This window comes from Platalea leucorodia (assembly GCF_965183815.1).
Source record: "Platalea leucorodia genome assembly, chromosome: 7".
In the NCBI taxonomy this organism is placed as follows: Eukaryota; Metazoa; Chordata; class Aves; order Pelecaniformes; family Threskiornithidae; genus Platalea; species Platalea leucorodia.
In genome coordinates this window covers 14789820-14812940 of record NC_138829.1, presented here as the reverse complement: position 1 = coordinate 14812940, position 23121 = coordinate 14789820, and the positions used below count along the sequence as shown (strand labels likewise).

The following is a 23121-nucleotide window of genomic DNA, read 5'->3' as shown; positions in this document are numbered from 1 at the left end:
CCACACTTCTTGTTCCAAATTCCTTTTGAGCAGAATTAATTAAAAAAACCCTAATGTACTGTTTTTATTTGCATGTTTCTAAATATGTTCTTAGTTTAGAAAATATTAACCTCACTTTGTAAAATATGACTCCTAATTGAGAATGAAGCAAGTCACTCTGACTTCAGTCATCAGCATGGGCAGAACACAACAGCCCAGGCCTCCAAAAAAACTTGATGCTTAAGCCACAGGCATCATGATGTGTCCTTTAACAAGCACTGAACACTGTGACATTCTGGTAGTAAAGATACAGAACCTCTGAGATCTCCAGTACCCTTAAACTGCCTCTTTCTTTCCAAGAGCAACCACTAGAACACTTATTTGCTGAAAACTGCCCAATACATCAGTTTAACTGTATAATCAGCACCACTATGATAAAGTATGTAATACTTTAGATACAGTAGACATGTCTAAGCTCATTATATTTATTACAATAAAAATATGATCAAGATGTACATTTTTCCATGCAGAGAGGCACAATATGGCTTATTTTTAAGTTATGTACAAAATTGAAATTAGAAGTGTATTTCAAGACTCAGATCTGACTTCAGCTACAGATCAGGCCATGTCTAACTGGGAACGTTAACATAGAGGTTACAAATGATTTCAGGGTTTGTGGCATTTCTTCCCCCAACACCCCAAATCTATTTCGAGGCACACCATGCTACGGATGTATTTTCAACTCTGCTTCAGCATATACTTCAATCCAGCTTGCTAAACATAACTGAAAGCTCTATTAAAGCGCTAGCTGGCATGCATGCTTGAGTCTCTACCGTATTAAATTACTTAACTGAGCAAAAATATCTGGAAACACCCCCGCCTTTGTGCCCATTGCGCCATTCCCTCCAACAACTTGTACACAGGCTTACTATTTTATACCAGGAACCAGATACCGGACGTGCAGAATGCTACAGCTGTTTACTCCCCTACAAAATACTATGTTTCACTTTATAGTGACAAGCTTACAACAACTGAAAGCAGAAAACACTTGTGAGACATTAAGCTAACATTAGTAGCAATCTTCACAGAACAAAGCTGTCACCTGAAGAGACAGGTGCTTACGGTACATGCTCTTAGAAGGGACAAACGCAATTTGCTTTCAACTTTATCTCCTGAGCAAGTTTAGGTTCTAAGGAGGAGTCCATCCAAAAGAGCAGATACCATGCTTGGGAGAAGAGCAGCCTTGAACTCTTGAAGCTGTGAGGGACAGCTTCTGAAAGGAAGAACCAAGCTTGTCCTGACAGCTAAATATTGCCTTTGGGTAAAAGCCCGAATGCCACTTTAATTCAAAATTTAGGAAGTTGCTAAGAATTCAAGACAAATGCAAAGCACAGCCCCAGCTTAAGCAACTCTAAGCAAGTGTTGCTGGGTAAGAAGGAAGATGAGGAAGGGTTCACGAGAAGTTCCGTCTCAGCAGCTGCTGTAGTAACAGGGGGAGGCTGAAGCGCCTAGGCTGTTTCAGGAGTAGCACCCCTGTAGATAGACAGTTTGCACGATTTACTCTCATTTTAAAACCCACCTTTTTTCCTCCAAAGGTTTAACCCCTTTACTAAAGCAGGTTGCAGACTGGGTGAGAAAAGCAAAGAAACCAGAGCACTCTTCTCCCGCCAGAGGAGGACCCCGAGGAGCCCCATACCAGCAGAAAGGCTCCTGCGCCAGACCCCGAGAGCCGGAGGCACGGCAGGCTCTCCGGAACGCTGAAAAAGTAGGAGCAGGGAGTATTCAAAGTGTGTCACGCACAAAAAAAAGGAATTACATCACGGGGAAAGCAGTTTTAAGCCATTTGTTTCCTCTGGTTTCTGATCAGCCTCTCGGGGATGGGGGGGATGGGACAAGGGAAGCGAGCGTGAGGACGCGAGTGTCACCGCCTCGCTCCCCCGACACCCGCGCAGCGCGGGGCGAAACGCGACCGGCCCGCCCACGGCGGCGCAGGGGAGCGAGGCGGCGGCGGAGCCGCACGCCGCGGCCGGTGGGCGAGTAGGCGCCGGCAGCCGGGCCCGCGCCCCCGCCGGGGGAGGGGGCGGCGCTGGGCGGGCGCGGCGCGGCCCGGCACGCGGAGGGGCGTGGCGCGTGGGCGCCCCGCGCGTGGGGTAACGGCCGCTCGGGCCGGGGAGGAGGCCGGGGCCGGGGCCGGGGCCGGCGACGCGGGGCGGGGGCGGGGGGGGAAGGAGGGGGCGGCGAGGCCTGGGCCCGCGGAGCGCGCCCCGGGGCGGCGCGGGAGGGGGTGTCCGAAAAGAGCGGCGCCTCCCGCGGGAAGGGAGGCGGCGGGGCCGGCCGAGGCCCCCGGGAGGGCTGAGGCGAGGGGCCCGGGACCCGCCGGGGCGGGTGGGGGCCTGGCCGAGGGGGCCCCGGGCTGAGGCGGGAGAGGGGGCCTGGGGCAAGGCCCCGCCTTACCTCCCGCGCGGCGGCAGCTCCGGCCTCGCCTGCTGGGAGCGGCGCGGAGCCCCAGCCCCTCACGCCGGACGCCGCTGCCCGCGGGTGGGGAGGCGGCGGCCGAGCCCGCCCCAGCCCCGCACTCCCGGCCCGGCCCCGCCCGCCGCCGGCCACGCCCCCTCCCTGGCCCCGCCGCCGCCATTGGCCCAGCCGCCTCCAGCCGGAAGGCCCCACCCCCTTCGGGGCCCGTGGCGGCCAATCCCTAGCGACCGCCCCTTCGCCTTCGCTACCGGTCTTAAAAAAGGGCATGGCAGCGCTCCCATTGGTCGGGATTTAACCCACGCCTTCAGGTTTCTACTGGCTCCCACGGCTTGTAATCTTCTCCCTCCGGCTTTCTGATTGGCCTGCTCCAGGACGACGGGAGCACGTCGCCCGCCTGCTTCTCGCGCTGCGTAGCTGCTGAAGGAGACGGGATTGGCCGGGGGGTGGGGGTTGCCGCTTCTCATTGGCCGCCAGGCGGCAGGGGCTCCGTCCTCGCGCGCTATGCCCTTGTGATGCCGACGTGATGACGCACGAGCGGCCTGGCCTGGTTCCCAAGATGGCGGCGCGCAGGGCGCGGAGGCCGCGCTGTCGTTAGAGGCTCCGCGCTCCGGTGGAGTTTCCTCTCCCGCGCCCGGCCTGTGAGTGCGCCGCGCCCGCCTGGGGCCGCGGGGCGCCGGCGGCCGGGGCCGCCCGCCCTCCCGGGCCGGCCGCTGGCGGGAGCCGGGGCCTGGGGAAGAGGGGAAGGGAGCGGGGAGGCCGGGGCGGGGAGCGAGCGCCTCCCCGGGCACCGGCAGCCTCGTCTGCGGCGGGCGGGCGGGCCGGGTCTGGGAGGAGCTGAACACCCCCGCCGGTTTGGGGGCTGCGGGGGACGGAGCTGGGCTGTCGGTCGGCCGGTTCTCCTGAAGTAGGGTGTAAAAAAGCCGGGATCGAGCTCCCGAAATCTTCTCCCTACTAACGGGGTGCGTAAAAAGGCAGAAGAAAAACTTCCATTATTGCCTTCGGTCGGTACGGTTTGCGTTGGGCTGCTCGAGGTGGTTCGGTCAGGATGGTTTCGGGTTGGTGGTTTTAATTCCTGGCTTTGTGTTCGGCAATGCTTCTGCTGCTGATAGAAGCAAGTCTCGTCGTTTCGGGCGATTTTAATGTTAATTGGGTTTTAAACTGTTCGGAACGTTAGGAAGCGAAATAGCTTGTAGGGAAGAAGAACCCTAACACTTGTAAAAAATAACGCTTTCTTGGTAAATACGATGGGAACGTGTGGTCGTGGCACAGCGCTCTTTTGTTGGTTCTGGAAATAGCTTTAAGTAGGCATTCGCTTATTTGTGGCGGAGTTTGGATTGGGCTGTGACCGGCAGTATTAGTTGTGAAGGTTCTTCCAAAACCAGCGTGGAACCAAGACGGTTTCCTTTATTCTGAAAATGAGAAACTTTTTGAAGTTGAGCGAGACACTGATGGCAGGCATCGTTTTTCTGGCAGTTCATATGATCTTCTTCCGTTTTCAGAAGGGAAACATCTGGAAAATTAACAGCTTAATTTTAAGAGCTTTAAGTTTGGGTCTTCCTCTGGCTGTTTTGCTTAAAGCAAATATATTGCATCATATGTTAATCATTATTTGTTATGCAAACCTGTGCAGGTGACTGCGGTAATTTGTGCACAATGTGTGTAGGGTATTGAATTACAGTAAGAGTAGTTTTGTGCCTGAAAGAAAGGCAGCAAGACAGTCTTCGTTTTGGCTTTAAATTGAGGCATGGCTGAACATCAGTCATAACTCAGACACCAGAGAGTTGCCCGCGGAGCTTTGTGATGTAAATATACATACGCTAAGTGCTGGTAAACACGAAAGCAGCGCGCTCCTTGAGTGTAATGAACTGCCTCGTTTTGGGGACGATTTTAGATGCCACCATACCATACAGACTCGCATCAGTTGTCTTGATCTTGGTATGTGAAAGAACACTACTTTTGTTACCTTTTTTTCCTTCAAGTAGTACAAGTACAGACCACTTTACAAAGCTTTTTGCCAAGTGGTTGCTGCTATCTTACCACCCAGGGATATTCGGGAGACCAAGTGGGTATTTAAGTTGCCATTCACACTGACCTAATGAATGTGTTTCCTAGTTATGAATAGTGAGTTGATCCCCGCCCCCAGGTTTTCAAGTCTTGCTGCTACCCTCACGGAATTGCTCTTTATTTTGTGGACAAAGTAGGTGAATGCTGTTCCAGTAAGACGTAGCAGACATTGTTGATAATGCATTCTTGAAGTTTCTTTATTAAACAGGTAATAGCAAAGATAAGCTATATCTACATCTTTGAATTGAATTTGTAGTATATGGGGAGGATAAGGGCAAGGTTAAATATTACTTGTCTTTGAGTGTAGAAAAAGTCCCTTCCAACGGGCAAGGTTAAACACTATTCCTCTTTACTCATCTTTGAGCTGGGGTGGGGAAGTCCCCTCCATTTTTAAAGAAATCCTTTTGTCTTTTCTTAAAGGTTCTGAATCGACTATCTGAAGACTTCCTTTTTGAAAACTTAAAAAGCAAGAACAATTCTGTTTTAATAAATGAAGGAGAATAAAGAAAATTCCAGCCCTTCTGTAAACTTGGCAAACCTGGACCATACAAAGCCATGTTGGTACTGGGATAAGAAAGATTTGGCACATACACCGTCACAGCTAGAAGGGCTTGATCCAGCTACTGAGGCACGATACCGCAGGGAGGGGGCCAGATTCATATTTGATGTGGGAACACGTTTAGGGCTGTATCCTTTAAACTTGTGTTGGTATGAAATGTCTTTGTGAATGGGGATTTTCAGAATAAAATGTACAAGAAATGTCGTGCTTAGTTAGCAGTCCAAATGTTTCTTAATCATTAATCAAAAATCTTTTTGAGTTTACTTGCCTTTTGATGTAACGTGTTCCTACACAATTTTTATCCATTCATTGGGTAAAAAAGGTTTCAACTGAACCATTTTGGCAATACGGAAGATGATACAGATTTGCCGATTAAGGATAACTTTTGGCAGTTACAAAACTTGGTCTCTTACTGCATGAATCTACGTAACTTCTCAAATTTGAACTTTGCATTCATTTTTCTACATATTTTGCCTCTGAGGCTTCTAAACTCTGCCCCCCCACTCTTGGGTTTTTGTTTGTTTGTTTTGGTTGGTTGGGTTTTTTGTTTGTTTTTTTTGTTGTTGTTTAGGTTGGGATTTACAACTTTGTGTATATTAGTAAGTTCTCCTCACTGTCCTATAGACTGCTACTTAAACTTTTTGCTTCCTATATTCCTATGCTTCTTTTAATCTCCTGAGTTCTTTGTTTATCTTCACCTGGTGAAGGTGAAATCTTACTCTTCTCCTTAAAGAGAAGACTAGGGAGGATGTTTAGATTTTACTTGCATTGGTAGGTGTGAATGGTTAGTAACTTGCCTCCACACCAACAGTTTAATGTGAAGCGATAATTGTTCTGGTCCTTCATATGCCTACTGCTGGTTTTGACCTTCTCTGAAGCAGGTATGGTTTAACACAAGGATGACCTTGTGTGGATCCTTCTAGAAACGTGATCGGGACTTTGCACACTTTGAATAAATGCTTTAGGTATCAGCTGCATCTGTGCTCAATCACAGTATTTACAGAGCGTCAAGGGCTTTTGTGGCTTTTCTTTCTAAAGCTCCTGTTTTACTTGCAATGTTTTCTAACTGGTCACTGAACAGACAATTACTGGAGGTACTTGATACAGCAGAATGTATCTTTTCCTTTGTGCATGTTTGTTTCTAAATTCGTTTTATGCCCTGTTTGAAAGTCCTTATTCTGCACCACAGACATTATGATACTCTAGCAACCGGAATAATTTATTTCCATCGGTTTTATATGTTCCATTCCTTCAAACAGTTCCCAAGATATGTAAGTATTTACAATATTGATGACTTAATACAGTGATTGCACTAGGCATGGACTATTTGAAATGGTGATAAGTCACTTGGGTACTACTGCTGGCCACCACTCTGAATGATGGAAAATAAGCATTTTATGTTTTAATCATTACAGCTTAAAATACACTGTTCTTGCTTGTTTACATATTTCTGTTTATGCTTAGAAACATTTATATTGACATTGCAGTTATGTCTTGCTGATAATACTGTTCTTTAGAAAGAGTAACAGCTATAGTTCTGGCACTCCTGTATTGGCTAAAAGAAAAAAAAGAAGTGTAATACCATCTTAAAACTGCCTGACAGACAATGCTGAACCAGGACAAATTCTGCTTTGAGTTTCTGACCTTGAAATAAGGTTGTATAAAATGGGCAGTCCTTCAAATTCTGTATTTTTTCCTTTGAGGAAGTGAAAGTTTAAATTAACCCTATAATAAAATTAGAAATTAATATGCTTACTAAGTCCTTCCTGGGACACTTCTACAGAACTGTTAATGGAAACTGACAGTGCTTTTACAATGCTATACTGTATTGTATATCCGCATGCAGACAACTTTATGAAGGCACTTTCTTTTTTAGGTAACAGGAGCCTGCTGTCTCTTCCTAGCAGGAAAAGTTGAAGAAACACCTAAGAAATGTAAAGATATAATTAAAACAGCACGTAGTTTGCTAAATGATGTACAGTTCGGACAGTTTGGAGATGACCCAAAGGTAAAAATACTCATGTTGAAATTGACTTCATCCTGTTGTACTCCAGCAAAGTGACATACATTCATTAGAGCCCTGGCTGATTTTCAGTTGTTCTAAATTAAATTACATGTTCAGCATACAGTTACGGCTCTCTTGGGTGATGTGATAGGTAACTAAGAAAATAATTCTTTCTAATACAAGTAGCTTTGGGAGCCTACTGGGATAATTGTTTGTATAAGAAGTTTGCATCTGATTTCATGTAAATTCTGATGTTATTTTGCAAATTAAGTAAATTCGAGTAATTCTGGTCAGAGCTAGAAATGTCATCAAGACATAAATCTCATTTGACAGTCTTAGTGTCGTTTCAGGAAGCAATTAATAGCAAATCTTAAGTAGGAGAACTACATCTCAAAAGTATTGAGAAGTTTTCTGTTTAGAATATTTGACTTAGCAGAACTATGCTTCTCTCAAAATTTGCTTATTATAAATAGCAGAAGGATCTGAAACTCGGAGGAGAAATGTGGTGAGAGCTTACCTTTTTGTTATGCTTTTGTATATTCGGCACTTTCATGCTGTGTCTGATTCGGTTCTTTCCTCCATGGAGGAAAAGGGGTTTTAAGCACCACATCCCCTCTCCTGACTCAAATAAAAGTGAAGAAAAAGTATCTGGGTTTAAAATAATGTTTTAAGTTGGAGAGATTTCTGTTCTCCTTGGAGACAAACTCGAATTGAGCAGAAGCAGACAAACATGTCTGCCTCAAGATGCTATGTAGTCATGCTTTATACCAGCATAAAATATTTGTGAGTAAAAGAAAGAATAATATTGTGGTTACCTTGTAACATTTGCTAGGAAGAAGTGATGGTCCTTGAAAGAATCTTACTACAAACAATAAAGTTTGATTTGCAAGTGGAACATCCATACCAATTTCTTCTCAAGTATGCCAAACAACTCAAAGGTAAAATATTACAGGGTGAGCAAGTAATGCCTGTTATTAATTTTCAGAACTTAATTTACATTGCCAATGCAAAAATATTCTATTCCAAACTTTGTTCTTCCTAATTTTATTTCTTACAACTTTTCTGATTGTTTTTCAGGAGACAAAAATAAAATTCAAAAACTGGTTCAAATGGCATGGACATTTGTCAATGACAGGTAAGATACTTCTAGGAAGCCTTTTGAAAGTGAAATAGTTACTGTTGCTTACTTTATTCTGGGATTAGATATTTCCTTGACAAATATTTGTTTTCTGCTTGTTATATACTTTCTTGATCGTGTTCATCAGTTTTTCTTTCCATCATTACTATGATAGTTCCATTGAGCAGGGAATCTAGGATGAGTATAGAAGTAGACCATTAAGACCTTTGCAACTTTGTGGTAATGATTTAGTGCTGCATTAAAAAAAAGCTACTGTTTGAAAGGGCCAAACCAAATTATAGATCTCCAGGATAGGAACTGGCTTCTTGCCCAATCTATGTGGCACATTCTGAGGAAAGAAGTCACTTCCCAATTCCATTGTGTTGGTCAATCTTTTTTTTTTTTTTTTTTTAAGCAATATTTTGGTAATAGTAAACTAGCCATTAAATTCAATGAGGAATACAGTTTTTAGCGCTAGATTTACAATTTCTTGAATAATGGATTTGCAATACAAGGATCGCATCAGTTAAGAGGAGTGTGTATAGAAGCACTTTTCATGTGTCGTGTGGTATTGGAAAAAAAAGCCCAAAACAATTCAATACGCTTTAGTCTTGTTAAGGAGGATTCTACAGCACTGGGCAAGTTAATTCATCAAGGACAGTTAAATGTAATTTTTAATTTCCATAGCAAACCCTTAAGAAAATGCGTAAGAGGCCTCACTATTCAGAAATGCTAAATACATTGCTTTCAGTTGCACCTACAACAGTAGAACAGTAAAAGAGGTGCGCTTTTATTCATATGCGTAGTTTGAAGTAGCCCAGTGTGGGTCCAAATTCTGTAGGTATCACCTAAACTCTCCAAAGTAATTTGAGCAAAAGGTTGCTTAGCATATGTGAATGTCAAGAGATGTTTACTTCAGCTGCTGTCAGTCTTGCAGGTGGGGATCTTACAGGTGGAACAAAAATACGGCATGACTGTCATTGCTAAGTTTGTCAGGGAAAACTTCTGTTATGTATCCATCAAACTTTGGACACTACTGTGCTTCGAATTAGATGGTGTTTAATAATTCAAGAAGTTTAATAATTAAAGAAAATGCGCTTCAGGAAAACATTAGCATGAAGTTGGAGCGATTGTTTCAAATAATACTTATCTCTGTTCTTGAGAGGCTGTCTTGTGCTGACTTAATAGGCACCATATTAGAAGTGTACTTGTTTTCTAGGATCCTGGGAGAATAATTCTGTACTTTGCACTACAGGCCTTTAGAATAGGGCATTCTGTTCTTATGCAGCCACAGTACGCCCCCCCAAGTAAATGTCATGAAAGTAATAAGAAGAAATCAGTGTTTTAAGAGCTAGTTCTTGTGTCTTTTTTACTGTTTACTGCTGACCTGATTCTGCCAATGTTTAAGTATCCCATTGGTCTTCAGTTACATGTAGCCCACTGGAGAGAAAACAGATTTAAACCACTGTCTAGGCTACTGTTTTGATGCATTTAAGGATATAATAATGAATTCGTCAGTGAATTTGCAGAAACTTAGCTGGATAGCTGGTTCTAAAATCCTTTAAGCAGATCCTATGTTACAGAACCTATGGAGGAAAAAGAAAAAAGGGAAAAGAAAAAAGAGAAAAACAAAATTTGTAATTAAAAATTAATATCAGGAAGCAGTAACTTTGATTATGACAGGAACTTACTCAGTTAATATTAGTAATACCAATAATATGAGTTATTTTAGCATTTGCTTTAACAAAGGCTGTTCAAGAGAGAACCTTTTGCAGTTTTTACAGCTTGATCTAAAACTTGCATCATGCTTGACAAGTTTCTTTACAAGTTCAAGTTGGCTGTTCTGCAGAGGTTTTTTTGGTACTTAAAACATTTGGAAACTCTCAAATCCAAATGTGGGCATCGTTCCCTAACCACTGTAATGCAGTGACAGCACACTTGTAGCAACGAACATAAACACTATATTTAGTTAACACTACAGGTGAGACTAGAGTGGAATGTAGCTGCCCATACTTGGAATATAATGCTGTGTTTTCCCTCCTCTTCCACACCTATATAGTGTTAGGTTTTCCATTTTTAAACTCCAAACTTGATGTTCCTATGTGGTGTATTGCTTATGTAGGCATATACCCTCTGTATTATCTGTGTAAAATTACCTTGTTTCGTGATAGCAGTAGTGCAGAAACAGTTTAGTTTTGTAGACTCTTTTGTGTAACAAGGCTCTTTAATTAAAATTGTCTGAGATGTTAAAGTGTGGTGGGATTTTATACCCGGTTAATTATAGCTGTCGTACATTAAAGTGTTGTTCTTTGACAATCAGAATTATCTTCAGGGTTGTGTTTTGGTTTTTTTATATTCCAGTCTCTGCACTACACTGTCACTGCAGTGGGAACCTGAGATCATAGCTGTTGCAGTTATGTACTTAGCAGGCCGTTTGTGTAAGTTTGAAATACAGGAATGGACATCAAAACCAATGTACAGACGATGGTGGGAGCAATTTGTCCAAGATGTTCCCGTTGATGTTCTGGAAGGTATGAAAAACATTTGCCACAAACAGAGGAGCATTTCCTTTAACTGTGTGATCTAGGTCATTGGTAAATGCAAATTGCTTTATATCTGGGTTTTAGTCAAAATAATCGTATGGAGTATGTAACTCAGGACATATGTGCTATGCCTTAACCAGGTTTTTAATTAAACTTATAAACCTGGCTTAGTCTGGCAGCATCTTTAGTTATCATGATTAGTCTTCTGGTCAATACTTGCTTTTCTACTTGTTTATAGTTTATAATATAGCTAATTAGCTGCTACATTGTTGTGGTGTGTGTTTTCTTTTTCTTTTTTTTTAATGATTCCCTTCTCCCCATTTTAAATAAGCAGCTCTATGAACACTGGAACTAATGGAGCCTGGCTTCCAGTGGTTTTCTCATTGATGGTTGACCTCTTTAACCAAATTATGCTAGGGTTGCAATCACATTTTATGGTGTACCACAACTGAGGAACAGATTGTGGGGAATGAATGCTGGTGTGTGTGTGGGGGTGAATTCTGATACGGGATGAATTATGGGTCTTTTTCATCAGTACAGATCTCTCAATACTATTCCCTTTGTGTGTATATATTGCTTATATTTACCTGCTGCTTGTCCTCTTGAGAGAACTCTAGGAAGTTCATAAAATAAAGCAGGACCTCTCTTGAATCTTAAGTAAATTGTGGTTATGTGGCCACTAATTTGTTTTTATTAAAGTTTTTACTAACTTACCTGATCTAATGTCAGGCTGAGCATACTTCTAGTTCCCTAAATTTCTTTAGAAACTTTCTTTAAAGACTGATGCTTGTCACAATCTGCTGTTTGGTTCTAAGGAAGTTTGAAATGAAACAGTGTGTGTTGCCGTTCAGGTGGTCTAGCCTTTGTTGCTCTCGGAACTTTTAGGTGAATACCATACAGTTCTGGTGATTTCTTAAATGATTACTTGCTCTGCTTGTATCGTGGTTTTTTTTCAGAGTTGCTTCAGTTTCAGGTAGATCTCTGCTGAATCCCTGCCAAAGAGGGTTATAGAATGGGAGTATCTCCAGTTTCTGCTACTGCATCAGTGAATGCTCATTGAAAGAACTCATTTAGCTTTTCTAGAAAGGTTTTCTTTTCCTTGAGTGCTGCTCTTGCACCTGGTTATCAGTTGATCCTACATGTTTTCTGACAGACTTTTAGTTCCTAACACGTTGGAAGAAGAATTTAGTACTAGTCCCTTTACTTAGTTTCCTGAAACTTTTTTGACTGACCTAACTAGATGTATATTTTTTAACATTCCTTCGCTCGCTTCCTTACTATATTACTATCCTGTTGTTACACTGTTACTTGGCTCTCCAAGCCAATAATAACATGTGGTATATTAATACCAGGACACTTTGTTCTTCTTGTGGAAGGTGTGCATATACATCTACATACTGTTTAGCATAGGCAGAAGAAACTCAGAAATGCAAGTATAAATTGGAAAACGCTGTTTTTAAAAAATCAAATATAACAATGAGTGATATTTACAATTAATTTTTCTGAAGTTGATGTCCAGTAAAAAGCTTAGTTGATTGTTGTGTATTAAATGTATACTTGTACATTATGGGTTTATAATCTTTTGCATAATTTTTTTTTAAAGACATCTGTCACCAGATCCTGGATCTATACTCACAGGGAAAACAGCAAATGCCTCATCATACTCCTCACCAGTTGCAGCAGCCACCATCTCTTCAATCTACACCCCAGGCACCCACGGTACAGCAATCACAGCAATCCCAGGGTTCAGAGCAATCACAGACTCAGCAGCAAAAAGACTCGCAACAGTCAGCACAACAACAACAGCAGCAGCAGCAGCAAACACAAGCACAGCAATCTAAAAAGCCCTCTCCTCAGTCAAGTCCTCCCAGACAGATTAAAAGACCAGCAGTAAGTTTAACTTTGAACTTTAACTTGCGTTTTATTTTCAAGCTGATCTGATGTCCATTTCATTTAAAAGCTGCAGTGTGCAGAAGACTTGTGTTTGCTTTAAGAATGAGCCTGGTATTAATTTTGTATGGTAGACTTTTGTTGGTTATATGGCAAGTATGTTAGTGTAGAACAGCCTTTACAGTTTTGGCATACCACATTCTCATTCCACTTGAGGCAAAACCAGTGGAGAGACTTTTAAGTCAGCATGAGCTATTAAGGTTCTAACTCTCTTTGTGGTTCTGTGCTATTGAATTTTGTTGCAGGCTTGATTTAGGGAAGGTCCTTTGTGCCATACCTTAATGTAGAGATGTGCACAATGCTGGTGAAGATATTATTTGACTTCATGGTCTTTGATTACAAATTTAAGAGAATGGTGACTTTTCAAAGTACATCAAAATTCTTAGAAGTCTTTCAAAATAATCTAATAACAGCAGAAGCCCATAAATGCATCATACGTTAAAGTCTCCCTTCATATTACCACTTTATCATTGAAAATAAGAAAGTACATTGGCAGTTGGATAATACCACAAGTACTCCGAGTGCTTTTCCACAGTCATCAAGTCCAAATGAAGCTTTCAGACCTTAACGTACACTTCTTGTGGTGGTTTTTTTTGGTTTTTGTTTTTTTTTACATGTAAGTTATTAAAAAAAAAAAAGTGTTAAAAGTGTTACCCAAATCTTCTTGCACGTACTTAGTAAGAAGAGTGTTTTCAGAAGTAAAATCTTTGGAACTAGCCCATTTAGGAAGTAAATTTTGTACAGCATTTACAATTTCTGCTCTAACTAGTAATTAAAGCATGCCCAGACTAGAGAACAGACATCGGGGGGGGGGGGGGGGGGGGGAGGATGATAAAAACAATCAAGACAAAAAACCCAGGAAGAAGCAACAAATGATAGAATGAAATGGAATTGGAAGAGTGCGGCATCTTCATGATAGCAGCCTCCCCCAAAAAAAAGAAAAATGCAACTCTAAAACTTTGGTCTTGTAATTACAAGATATAGCCTACTACTAGAGGAAAAAGTCTGCACTGAAATACATAGTTCTTGCACTGAACTTCAGAATTGTTCAGGATAGAAACCTGATAAAATGTGTTAATTAGCTTAAAAATTGGGAGAGCCCTTTATAGGCAGTATGTATTTCTTTTCATACTTTTTCTACCATCAGCATAAACTCAGCTTGGGTTGTCAGATTGGTAGGGCAGGGAACTCTTTTCTGATTTTTTTCAACAAAAATGACTGGGACAGTTTGGCACATTAGAAACTGTAAATAACAATTTGGATTTTTCTATGGGTGTCCATCTGATTGTAAATTGCTATGAATGCTTGCTCATTCAAGTAAAGGCTCTACCTTTACAGTACTACTGATTTCACCCCATCCTATGGGTTAATGAGCTACCTCATAGAAAAAAGTGGTGCCTTTTGCATGAATAGTATGTGTTGTTCTTTAACAATCACCTCTGGTCAAGCCCTCAGAGCAACTTACCTCTTCTTGAAATGAAGAGTTTGAGGTCCACCACCTAATAATTAAGTGAATAGTACAGATAAAAAGGTAGGTCCTGGTACACTGTAGGCATCCAGAACAAATATAAAGCAAAGGGTGACTCCCAGGAGGAGTTTTGTAGGAGAACAGCACAAACAGCATGAGTTTGAGAAAAGCAAATGTGATGATCTAAAATCATTCTTTCTCCAGAAAGCAGTCTAGGAGAACAAGATGTATAGTGTTTGAAAGATTTGCTTGGCACTTCTAAGATGTTCTTCAGTTAGATGTACCATAAACGTTACTTAAAATGTTTGCCTCCTTCTATAAATAGGGCTTTGCATGACTTCTTTGGTTTGTACAGAACATAAATACACTTTGTTCCTGGAGGCCAGATTTTCCATTTACATGAACTCTTACAACTCCATTACCTTCTACTGAGCCAAGATACTTTCAAGCAGCTGAGGCATTGGCCCATGACTTCAAGACCCATACCAGATGTCTAAAGCATCTGCACATCCTCTGCATCTCTGGTGGTGAAGAGCACTTGAATGTTCAGTTGACTTCACTAAAAATATACTGGTGAATCATTAGATGTAAATAGTATATTTAGTTTGATTAAACTAAAAATTGTTAGTAGGAACAGTTTTAATGCACATAGAAACAGCACTAAAAGAACAGTTCTGTTGTGGTATGGATTGAGCTTATTATGAAAGTATTAAATAACAATCAGCATGCTTATAAATCAGTAATGTTGACCCTGGGATGTCATGACTGGAGCAGTACAAACTACAGTGCAGTAGAAGGACCAAAAAAAGCTCATCTATAGCTGCTGCTGTTAGAGAAGTGATTTAAATTCTTACAGGCTTTGGTTTTGTTGCTTCTTGATTCTTTCTTTTTTTTCCTTTAGCATCAATACAGTTTAAACTAATGTTTGTTTTTCTGTCACACAAGCTGTTTGGCTCCAGTTGCTTGTTCTGTTCTAATGGTACACCTCAGTGACACTATTTTCTGAACATTGCTCCATGTTAACAAATGCACAATAACCAAATTGGTTACCACTTGAAGTGATCAACTGACTTCACAGAATGAGTGAGTTTTGGAAATGTTGCAAGTAGTGGAGACTTGCTTCTGTTTGAAAGTGCAGGGAGATCTGATGTTTGCATTCAGTTTTACAAACAAGGAATTTAGTGCTACAAAATTGAGAAAAGACTGCCCAAGTAAAATGAAGGCCAGATGAGTCTGTGAGAGTCACCAAGGAAAGTATGTCTGTTTGGAATGGGAAGATAAAGATTGTCCTTAAAAAGTAGGAAAGCAGCTGGAAGGTGGCTGAAGATGAATTGAAATGTCTATCAAAGGAATGTAAGAATGAGGTAGCCTCAAGCAGTCCTTGGGTACATTTGTATTAGACAGCAGAAATCTGGAAAATACCCAGCAGAATTAAGGAAAACCCAGTGTTCAAATTGGAGTGAAATGCAAGTCCATTCTTGCTGCAGGAAGTACAGTGATGGGAACCAAGGAACAGTTGGTGAAAGTAAAGCCACTAGATAGTCCCTTAAAAAAAGCCCTTTCATTCAAAAGACAGAGAAGCTATCTACCATTCCCCTCTGACTTTTATCATTAATTTTAAATACATTTGTAGCTAAGCTTATTGTACTTAATTTTGGTTAGGTTTTCTGCTTTTCTCAAAGACCATCAACTAGCCATCTCAGTTGGACTAAGGAAGCTGGAAATATTTTTCTTACTCCTTTGTCTGTGATTCTTTAAAAAAAAAACACAACAAAACAACAACAACAAAAAAAAAGCAACCAAAAACTTGTGATTGGAAGGATGATGTGAGGTTTTGCACAGTGTGCATGAATTTTTTTTCTGGCCTAACATTTGGCTTTTATACAATGCTTTTCATCTGAAGGCTTCTGAAATGTTTTAGACTGAGCAACACTTTCACTGCCCTCCTGTCCTGGTAAATAAAGCATAAAGGCCTAAAGTGATTTTGGCAAAGGTTGAATGACAGGTCAAAGCACAATCGGGAACAGAGGCCAAGTCTCTTGCTTTTAGCTCAGTGAGCAGTGTACTGGACCAAGACATATGTGCAGTGGATGATAAATAAATTAAACGATGTAATACTCAACAGTGAGAACAGCAGGAAATGCTGTATCTAAAATAGCTGCTTTTTTTTTTTTTCAGTCTTTTCATTCTGCCAGTTAAGCTGGGCTTTCCCAATGGAATTTGACATAGTTCAGAGTTTGTATTGGATCTGTCTAAAGAGATTGGGCATTATTAGCCCCCTAATAAAAATATAGGAACAAACAAAGAGTTTGTCATGGTACCTTTTAGGGTAGGGAGGAGGAAACTGGTTCTGAGTTGGAAACTGGTTCTGGTTTAGTCAGATCTGTACAAAAGTTCTTCAGCAGGCTGTAAGTTTTTTCCTATTTTGCTCGCTTGTTACCATTTTAAAATGCTTAGTATTTTGCAGTGGTCTTATTTCCTTTTTTTTTTTTTTTTTAAACAGGCTGTCTCTCCAAAAGAAGAAACAAAGGCATCAGGTAAATATTACTATTCTATTCATGTTGCTTTTCATTTTACTGTTTTAACCAGAACAAGTCATTTGCCAATGTGCACTTAGTTTGTTTGCTTACAAGCTTGGCAGTTCTAAACTATTTTGGTCCTAATAATGCATCTTTAAATATACACTGTAACTATTTTTAAAATGTTCCTAACTGTAAAGCTTGAAAAAATGGAGTATAACTGTGCCCCGAGAGTCCCTTAATCCAGTCTATTCAGTAGAAGTCTTGCTAAACTACTCAACTCTCAATGTATAACTCCATGCATCATTTGGAGTAGTTCTTCAGCAAGCTGTGGGACCTTGAAGTGACTGAAAGTAGCATGCCATTAAGTAGCTGTACTAATAAGAAGTCTGTTGGTAATCAGTGGCATTTGTAATTGGTTGTTGGCATGGCTGCCAGTAAAAGGCATTTTGTGTCAATATATGGTCTAGCATAAGAAATGCTTCACTGCAGTGATCACATCTAGTTCTTTTTGCTTGTTTCTTTGTGTTTTTTTTTTTTTTTTTTTCTTCATTTTGCTGTTTTGGAACAACGTATTTCAGGATAGCTAGGCTGTGATTCTGTAACCTTTCCTATACGTCTGGCACTTCTGCCTCTCTGGCTTTGCAGATAGATCCCAGAGAGCTGTCTCTTCTCCCTCCTCTCTCCTGTGCAATTGCTATTTCGTTTGATTTCTAGACACATTTCCCTAGCAGAGCATAGTTCAACTTCTTCTGAGATTTCTTTTAATTATTTACAAGTTACAGTTTTGTGCTAGAAAACGTACACGTGCTCATCTTCACTTACATACTATTATTGGGACAATTTGTCTCTAGTTATAAAATACATAGCTTGAACTTGTAGGTGTGTGTTCTTTTGGAAGAGTTGTATGTGATACTTGATGCCATTTTATTTATACAAAGGTCTTGTTTAGTTTTCTTTATTAACCATGCCTAGTATATAGGATTTCCACTGTACTTTTGCATAGTGTAATATGATATGATAATCATTAGTATGAGACCAGAGTTGGAATTTGGAAAATACTGCAGAGCAATAGCCAATTAGGAACTTCCAAATGTTTTTTAGAACCACCACCACCATCTAAAATTCCTAAAATTGAAACTTCACATCCACCAATACCTCCTGCACATCCACCTCCAGGTAAGCTTTTATTTTCTTGAACACATTTATTCTTGCCATTAATTGCCTTCCTTTTCATTCAGATGGTGGTAACTGTGTGGGGGCAGGCGTTGTTGCCTCAATTAATCAGCTTGGCAAGTAAAAGTGTTAGGCAGATAAGCTCCAAAGGGAATTTCATCTTAGTAGCACAGGCTTTTCCAGACAGAAGCAAAAATGTTATGATGGAAATAAGACTATACTAGGTGGACAAAGGGAAAATAAAGCTGTGACTGTTAAAGGCATAGAAGACTAAAACTAATTGTCACTAGCAGGCAAAAGGGGACTTATGTTCTCAAAAGGATGGCAGCTGCTGTATTATATTAGTAGAGTAGCTTCCAGCTGTCCTATAGAAGTCCTCAATGTTACATCTTTAGTATAGAAATTCTGCAGGAGTATAACTTCTAAACAATAAGGAGGATACTTTCTTTGCTGTCCCAAAAGTGGACTTTTATCTGCCAGAGAACTTTAACACTGCACACATGCCTTATGTTTGCAAAATAAACTGTACTGTTTTAAAAATGTGCTTCCAGAGCCTTGATGCATTAGGTGTCCTTCCAGTGACCCTTAAATATGACATAAATATTTTATAGAGCACGGTCCATAATGTAACTGTAAGATGACAGCTTCTAACAGGGAACTACAAGAGAAAAAAACAGTGCTCTGAAATATAGTAGGACCATTTTTCCTGTTTGTTAAAATCTAATTAAGAATGAAGGGGTTCTTCTAAATATTATGGTCATTATTCCTTCAGTTGTTAAATCTTGAATGCACATCTTGCATCCAGAATGATTCTGAAAATGAGCAAATGGGGAAATTATTGCCTGCCATAATTGAGGAGCTAGAAGTCATTGAAATCATAGGTATCACAGCCAGCATACCCACTTTGCATGATCTGATTTTGTAGCTGTCCTAGGGGACAATTTTCCTGTTAAAATTATGACTGCTTAGATAAGGTAAACCCTATTTAGGCAGGTAACGAATTTTTTTCCCTTGTTATCTAAAGTCTTCCTCTTATAATTTGTTTATACAAGCAAATCATTGTATAAGCACTGAAACATTTTAAGAACAATCTTTGGAGGGCAACTCTTGTCTTTTGGGGCTCTGAGGAAAAATCAGGCGAAAACTAAGAATGTTTATTGACCAAATGAACAGAAGCACCATAAGGTGGATTTACCTCAAATTCCATTTAGCATTGTCAGTTTAGTTGTTGCATTTTACTGGAAATGACTGCCCTATATCTGCTTCTAAATAGTTTTTCTTACTGAACAATGTTTTAGATGTTTATATATACAAGCAAGATGGATGTCAAGATGCCCCAAACTCTCTTTTTGTTGGGCATTTTAATACTGACTGTATGACCATACAGAGATGTTGCCATTAGGTCAGTCTTCTTATTGTGGTATTCCTTACTTTATAATGTCTGCATTAAGAGGAAAAAAATAATTAAGATTCTTATTTAAAGAGAAGACAGCTTAAAGCATGCTCTTCCCAGAAACGGCCAAGTATAATTCTGTAAAATTCTGACCTTTTTTATGAACTTCCCCAGACTGTCAGGTACTGCGTTCCCTGAAACTAGTCAGTGAAACCAAGCTGATCAGATTTCATGTCCCAAGCAATCTATCGCAATTCCTTACTTATCCTCCGGTTTTCTTTTTTCTTTCATTTGGTAAACAGGTTTAGAACTAAATGTTAAAGACTTGAGACTTTTCGCCTGTATTCTCAAATAGTATTTCACAACATGGGAGACGTGTGTGTGTGTGTATATGTGTGTGTGTGTGTGTATATTTATATATATATATATAAAAAATATATAAGAGAGAGAGAGATATATATACATTATATAATCTTAGAGAGAGATATATATATAATATAAGAGGTAGAAGGGAGGCCTGGACTAAAGAAGATTGAAGCACTGATCAAAAGATGTTTGGTATCTTGGGTCCCATGACTTTTTAAATCTGCTAGTTGTGATTCTGTCCATCCAATCTGCTAATTTCTGCTGATTGTAGAACAGTATTTAAATTATAAGAAAATAGTAATAAGAATGGAAGATGTATTTAACTTTTATAATGGGAAAAGCCAAACTTGGAGCTTTGTTACGCAACTTAGTTATTTTCTAGTGATAGAAGGTGGTCTGACTGGATACCATATGGCATCCAGAGACTTAGAGAATTGAGTCCTCTTTTGATATGTTAACTGGAAGAAAAATAGGAAGTAATCAGAAGCTGTTATTGCCACTATCCTTCAAAAAATAAATGAAATTTTCCTTTCCAGAGCGCAAGCCTCCTTTGACAACTGCAGTTTCAATGGGAGAAGCAGAGCAATCTACTACTGTGGACTCAGTAGATATGCCAAAGGTCCAGATTCCTCCCCCTGCTCATCCTGCCCCAGTACATCAACCTCCACCTCTGCCGCATCGTCCCCCACCCCCACCCCCCACCAGTTATATTACAGGGATGTCTACTACAAATTCTTACATGTCAGGGGAGGGTTATCAAAGTCTTCAGTCAATGATGAAAACAGAAGGACCAACTTATGGAGCTTTACCACCGGCCTATGGACCACCAACTCATCTACCATATCATCCTCATGTCTATCCTCCCAACCCTCCACCACCAGTTCCACCTCCACCCCCTACTTCATTCCCCCCGCCCAATATTCCACCTCCTACTCCTGGATATCCTCCTCCACCTACATACAACCCTAATTTCCCACCTCCAAGACTGCCTCCAACTCATGCAGTACCACCTCATCCACCTCCAGGGCTGGGAATGCCACCAGCTAGTTACCCCCCGCCTACTGTTCCCCCAGGTGGACAGCCACCTGTACCACCTCCAATTCCACCGCCCGGTATGCCACCTGTAGCAGGACTTGGACGTGCTACGTGGATGAGATAGCATGAGGTAATTTGCACGATATCCCTTTATGTTGATTAGGCAGGAGTAGCTAGCCAAAACCTACTGTGTAAAGATGAAGAGAAGGGTAATTTGTATAATTTAGATGAAGAAATGAGGAGGTGAAATGAAAATTTAGCTGATCTGTTTGCAGTATTGTTTATGGTGAGTTATATAGGCTTCTAGATTTTACTCAGCTTTGCAGTATCTATTCTAACTTTATACATTTGACTTAAGTTTAAATTGTCTTGAGTTATTCCAGCACTGGATTACTTTGTACTAGCAAAACCAGCCATATTGGCTCAATTATACCAGTAAGAAGAAAATTTCCTTCTAGAAATCAGTGCCTATTTTTGAGTATCAAAATAGCCAGATACCATGAAATTTGATCTATAGTAAGAAACTTCATTTTTAGTAATAATTAAAGCAACACGATGTCAAGCATAAAAGCTACTTTATTTAAGAGAGATTCTGAATGCTAGCTGACTGGGATCATTTTGAGATGTTTGCCTTGCTGATATTTTTGTTTTGGAATGTACTGGTATCTTAAAGTATTGTATGTTTACACCTATTTGGAAATTCCTGTACATAATATATATATTTTCTAAGTGTGAAAGTCTGAATGTAACAACCTACTGTGATGTACATCCTGGTTATAAATGGGACTACTTTGTTCACATCTACCCAAATAAAATTGGTTCTGAATTTACTGGATTTCCAGGTTTTTCGTATTAGTTCAGAATTCATAACTATGGTACTTACTGCAAGATATTTCAGCAGTGGTCTCCCAAATCTTACTCATCAGTTTATTTAAAAAGAATGTGTTTTATTTTATTCAACTAGAAGTATACACTATCACAATCAATCTCTTACTTCATTTTTACTAAAATATTTCAAATGAATGTTTTACACACATTATCAAAAAAATCTGTACTATTACTTTCCCTCCCCAAAAAAGCCAGAGTGGTTCAATAACAGGTAAAAACGCGTGCTAAGGTCTAAAGAATTTCGCTATATACACAACAGCAGGTGCTAACTTTTCCAGTTCTTTGTAAATCATATACAGAAAATATAGCAGGGCTGTAAGATCACATGTTTAACAGAAATCAAACTTTAAACTGATTTCTAAAGCAGCACAAATAGACTTTCCCCACATTATGAAAAATATACAATTTTATCACTTTACAGTCATGCACTTTGAAAAAGATCAGTAGTACTCTTCCCCCACGGTTTCTAAAAAGATAAAAGGTCACTTTAACACTGATTTCTTTTAATATCTAATATTTGGATAAAAATGTGCCATTCTCAAACAAGGTTGTGCTCAGCAGTCTTATCAAGGTGCAAAGAGCCAACTGAAGCTGGTTACACTGCGGCATTTCAGAAACTTTTATGGAAACGCCGTTCACTTCAGTCACTCCAACGAAAGTCAAGGATGTGATTTTACTTTCCTTAAGCAAGCAAAGTCCGTTTGTAAACAGTGGATGCTTTCTTTGCCAGAGGATTGCAGAACCCAGGGCTTCAATCTTGAGGAAATTAACTTGGACTATTGCCCCACATATCTCAGTTTAATGGCTGCTATTTCAAGGGATGCTCCCCTCCGACTTAACGTACAAAGCTCCTCAGGCAGTTTTCACTGAAGACTTAGCGCATAGAGAAGTGAATTTAAATATGTATATAAAACATCTTTTAGACAACTGAAAGTTCAGCACCCAAGTCATCCCGTAAAGTCATTGAGTGTCATTTTACCTCAGGAAGACACTTTATAGCTCCAATGGAGCTAAGTATAAGGGTAGCAAGCCTCCCCCCCCCAAAATAACACCCCGAAGTACAGCACTGTCGTGTTCTTCTGCAACGTCAATGATGCACATCTTACATTGAAGATTTATGCTGCCAAATAGCATCTTAAAGAAACAGGGTATACCCTAAGAGCGTCGAGGCTGCTCGGCTGACCTACGGGCCACCCTGTACCCCGGCTCTCCAGGATGTGCAGCACTAATGGACCTCAGCTGCACCGCTATTTCCCTTCCAGGTGAGATCTGCAGGTGGAACAAAACAAGCTTTGCTCTAAGTCCTTGAATAGATTTTGAGAGAAAGTTGATAGCAGGGAATATCTGAATGAGAATTACACAGCTGGTGAGACTACTAGTCTGATTAGTATAGCTCTTGTCTTGTTGAGCGGACCTGCTAGTCTAATACACTCCTAAAATAGCAAGCACGTCATCAACACAATTAACGCTCTACAAGTGCTGGCAACATTTGCATTGCTTTAGTTAAAATTCACTGACGTAAATTAACCTTGTTCCCAATATGCTTAAATTCTCTGCTTCATCCAGCGATTAGATGTCACCGAA

General features: G+C 40.4%; 2 protein-coding genes across 6 annotated transcripts in view; one reads left to right on the top strand and one right to left on the bottom strand.

Annotated features, from left to right (window-relative positions):
* Nucleotides 1–2538, bottom strand: part of SETD3 (SET domain containing 3, actin N3(tau)-histidine methyltransferase) — a 64113-nt gene extending 61575 nt beyond the window's left edge. For both annotated transcript variants that reach the window (XM_082317532.1, XM_082317533.1), the window contains exon 1: nt 2434–2538. The gene's annotated coding sequence lies outside the window, so the exon portion shown is untranslated. The remainder of the gene's footprint in view (nt 1–2433) is intronic.
* A 347-nt stretch (nt 2539–2885) lies between these two features.
* On the top strand, nt 2886–21479 carry CCNK (cyclin K). 4 transcript variants are annotated; one of them, XM_082317674.1, is made up of 11 exons: nt 2887–3092; nt 4939–5205; nt 6267–6348; nt 6954–7085; nt 7915–8020; nt 8160–8217; nt 10561–10730; nt 12346–12632; nt 16664–16697; nt 17784–17858; nt 20151–21479. In XM_082317674.1, the coding sequence occupies exons 2-11, from the start codon at nt 5009–5011 to the stop codon at nt 20771–20773; spliced, it is 1764 nt and encodes a 587-aa protein (XP_082173800.1). In that variant the 5' UTR covers nt 2887–3092; nt 4939–5008; the 3' UTR covers nt 20774–21479. The 4 variants fall into 4 exon arrangements, with proteins under 4 accessions (XP_082173803.1, XP_082173800.1, XP_082173801.1 ...); XM_082317675.1 differs by lacking the exon at nt 2887–3092 and adding an exon at nt 3212–3413; XM_082317676.1 differs by lacking the exon at nt 2887–3092 and adding an exon at nt 4590–4726.
* Nucleotides 21480–23121: the final 1642 nt, after the last annotated feature.

What these genes read in the sequence shown, in the direction of transcription:
- CCNK (XM_082317674.1), top strand. Translation starts at nt 5,009, where the DNA reads ATGAAGGAGAATAAAGAAAATTCCAGCCCTTCTGTAAACTTGGCAAAC. An exon ending in GACAGATTAAAAGACCAGCA is followed by an intron (nt 12,633 to 16,663) that starts GTAAGTTTAACT and finishes TTTTTTAAACAG; the next exon opens with GCTGTCTCTCCAAAAGAAGA. An exon ending in TCCTGCACATCCACCTCCAG is followed by an intron (nt 17,859 to 20,150) that starts GTAAGCTTTTAT and finishes TTTCCTTTCCAG; the next exon opens with AGCGCAAGCCTCCTTTGACA.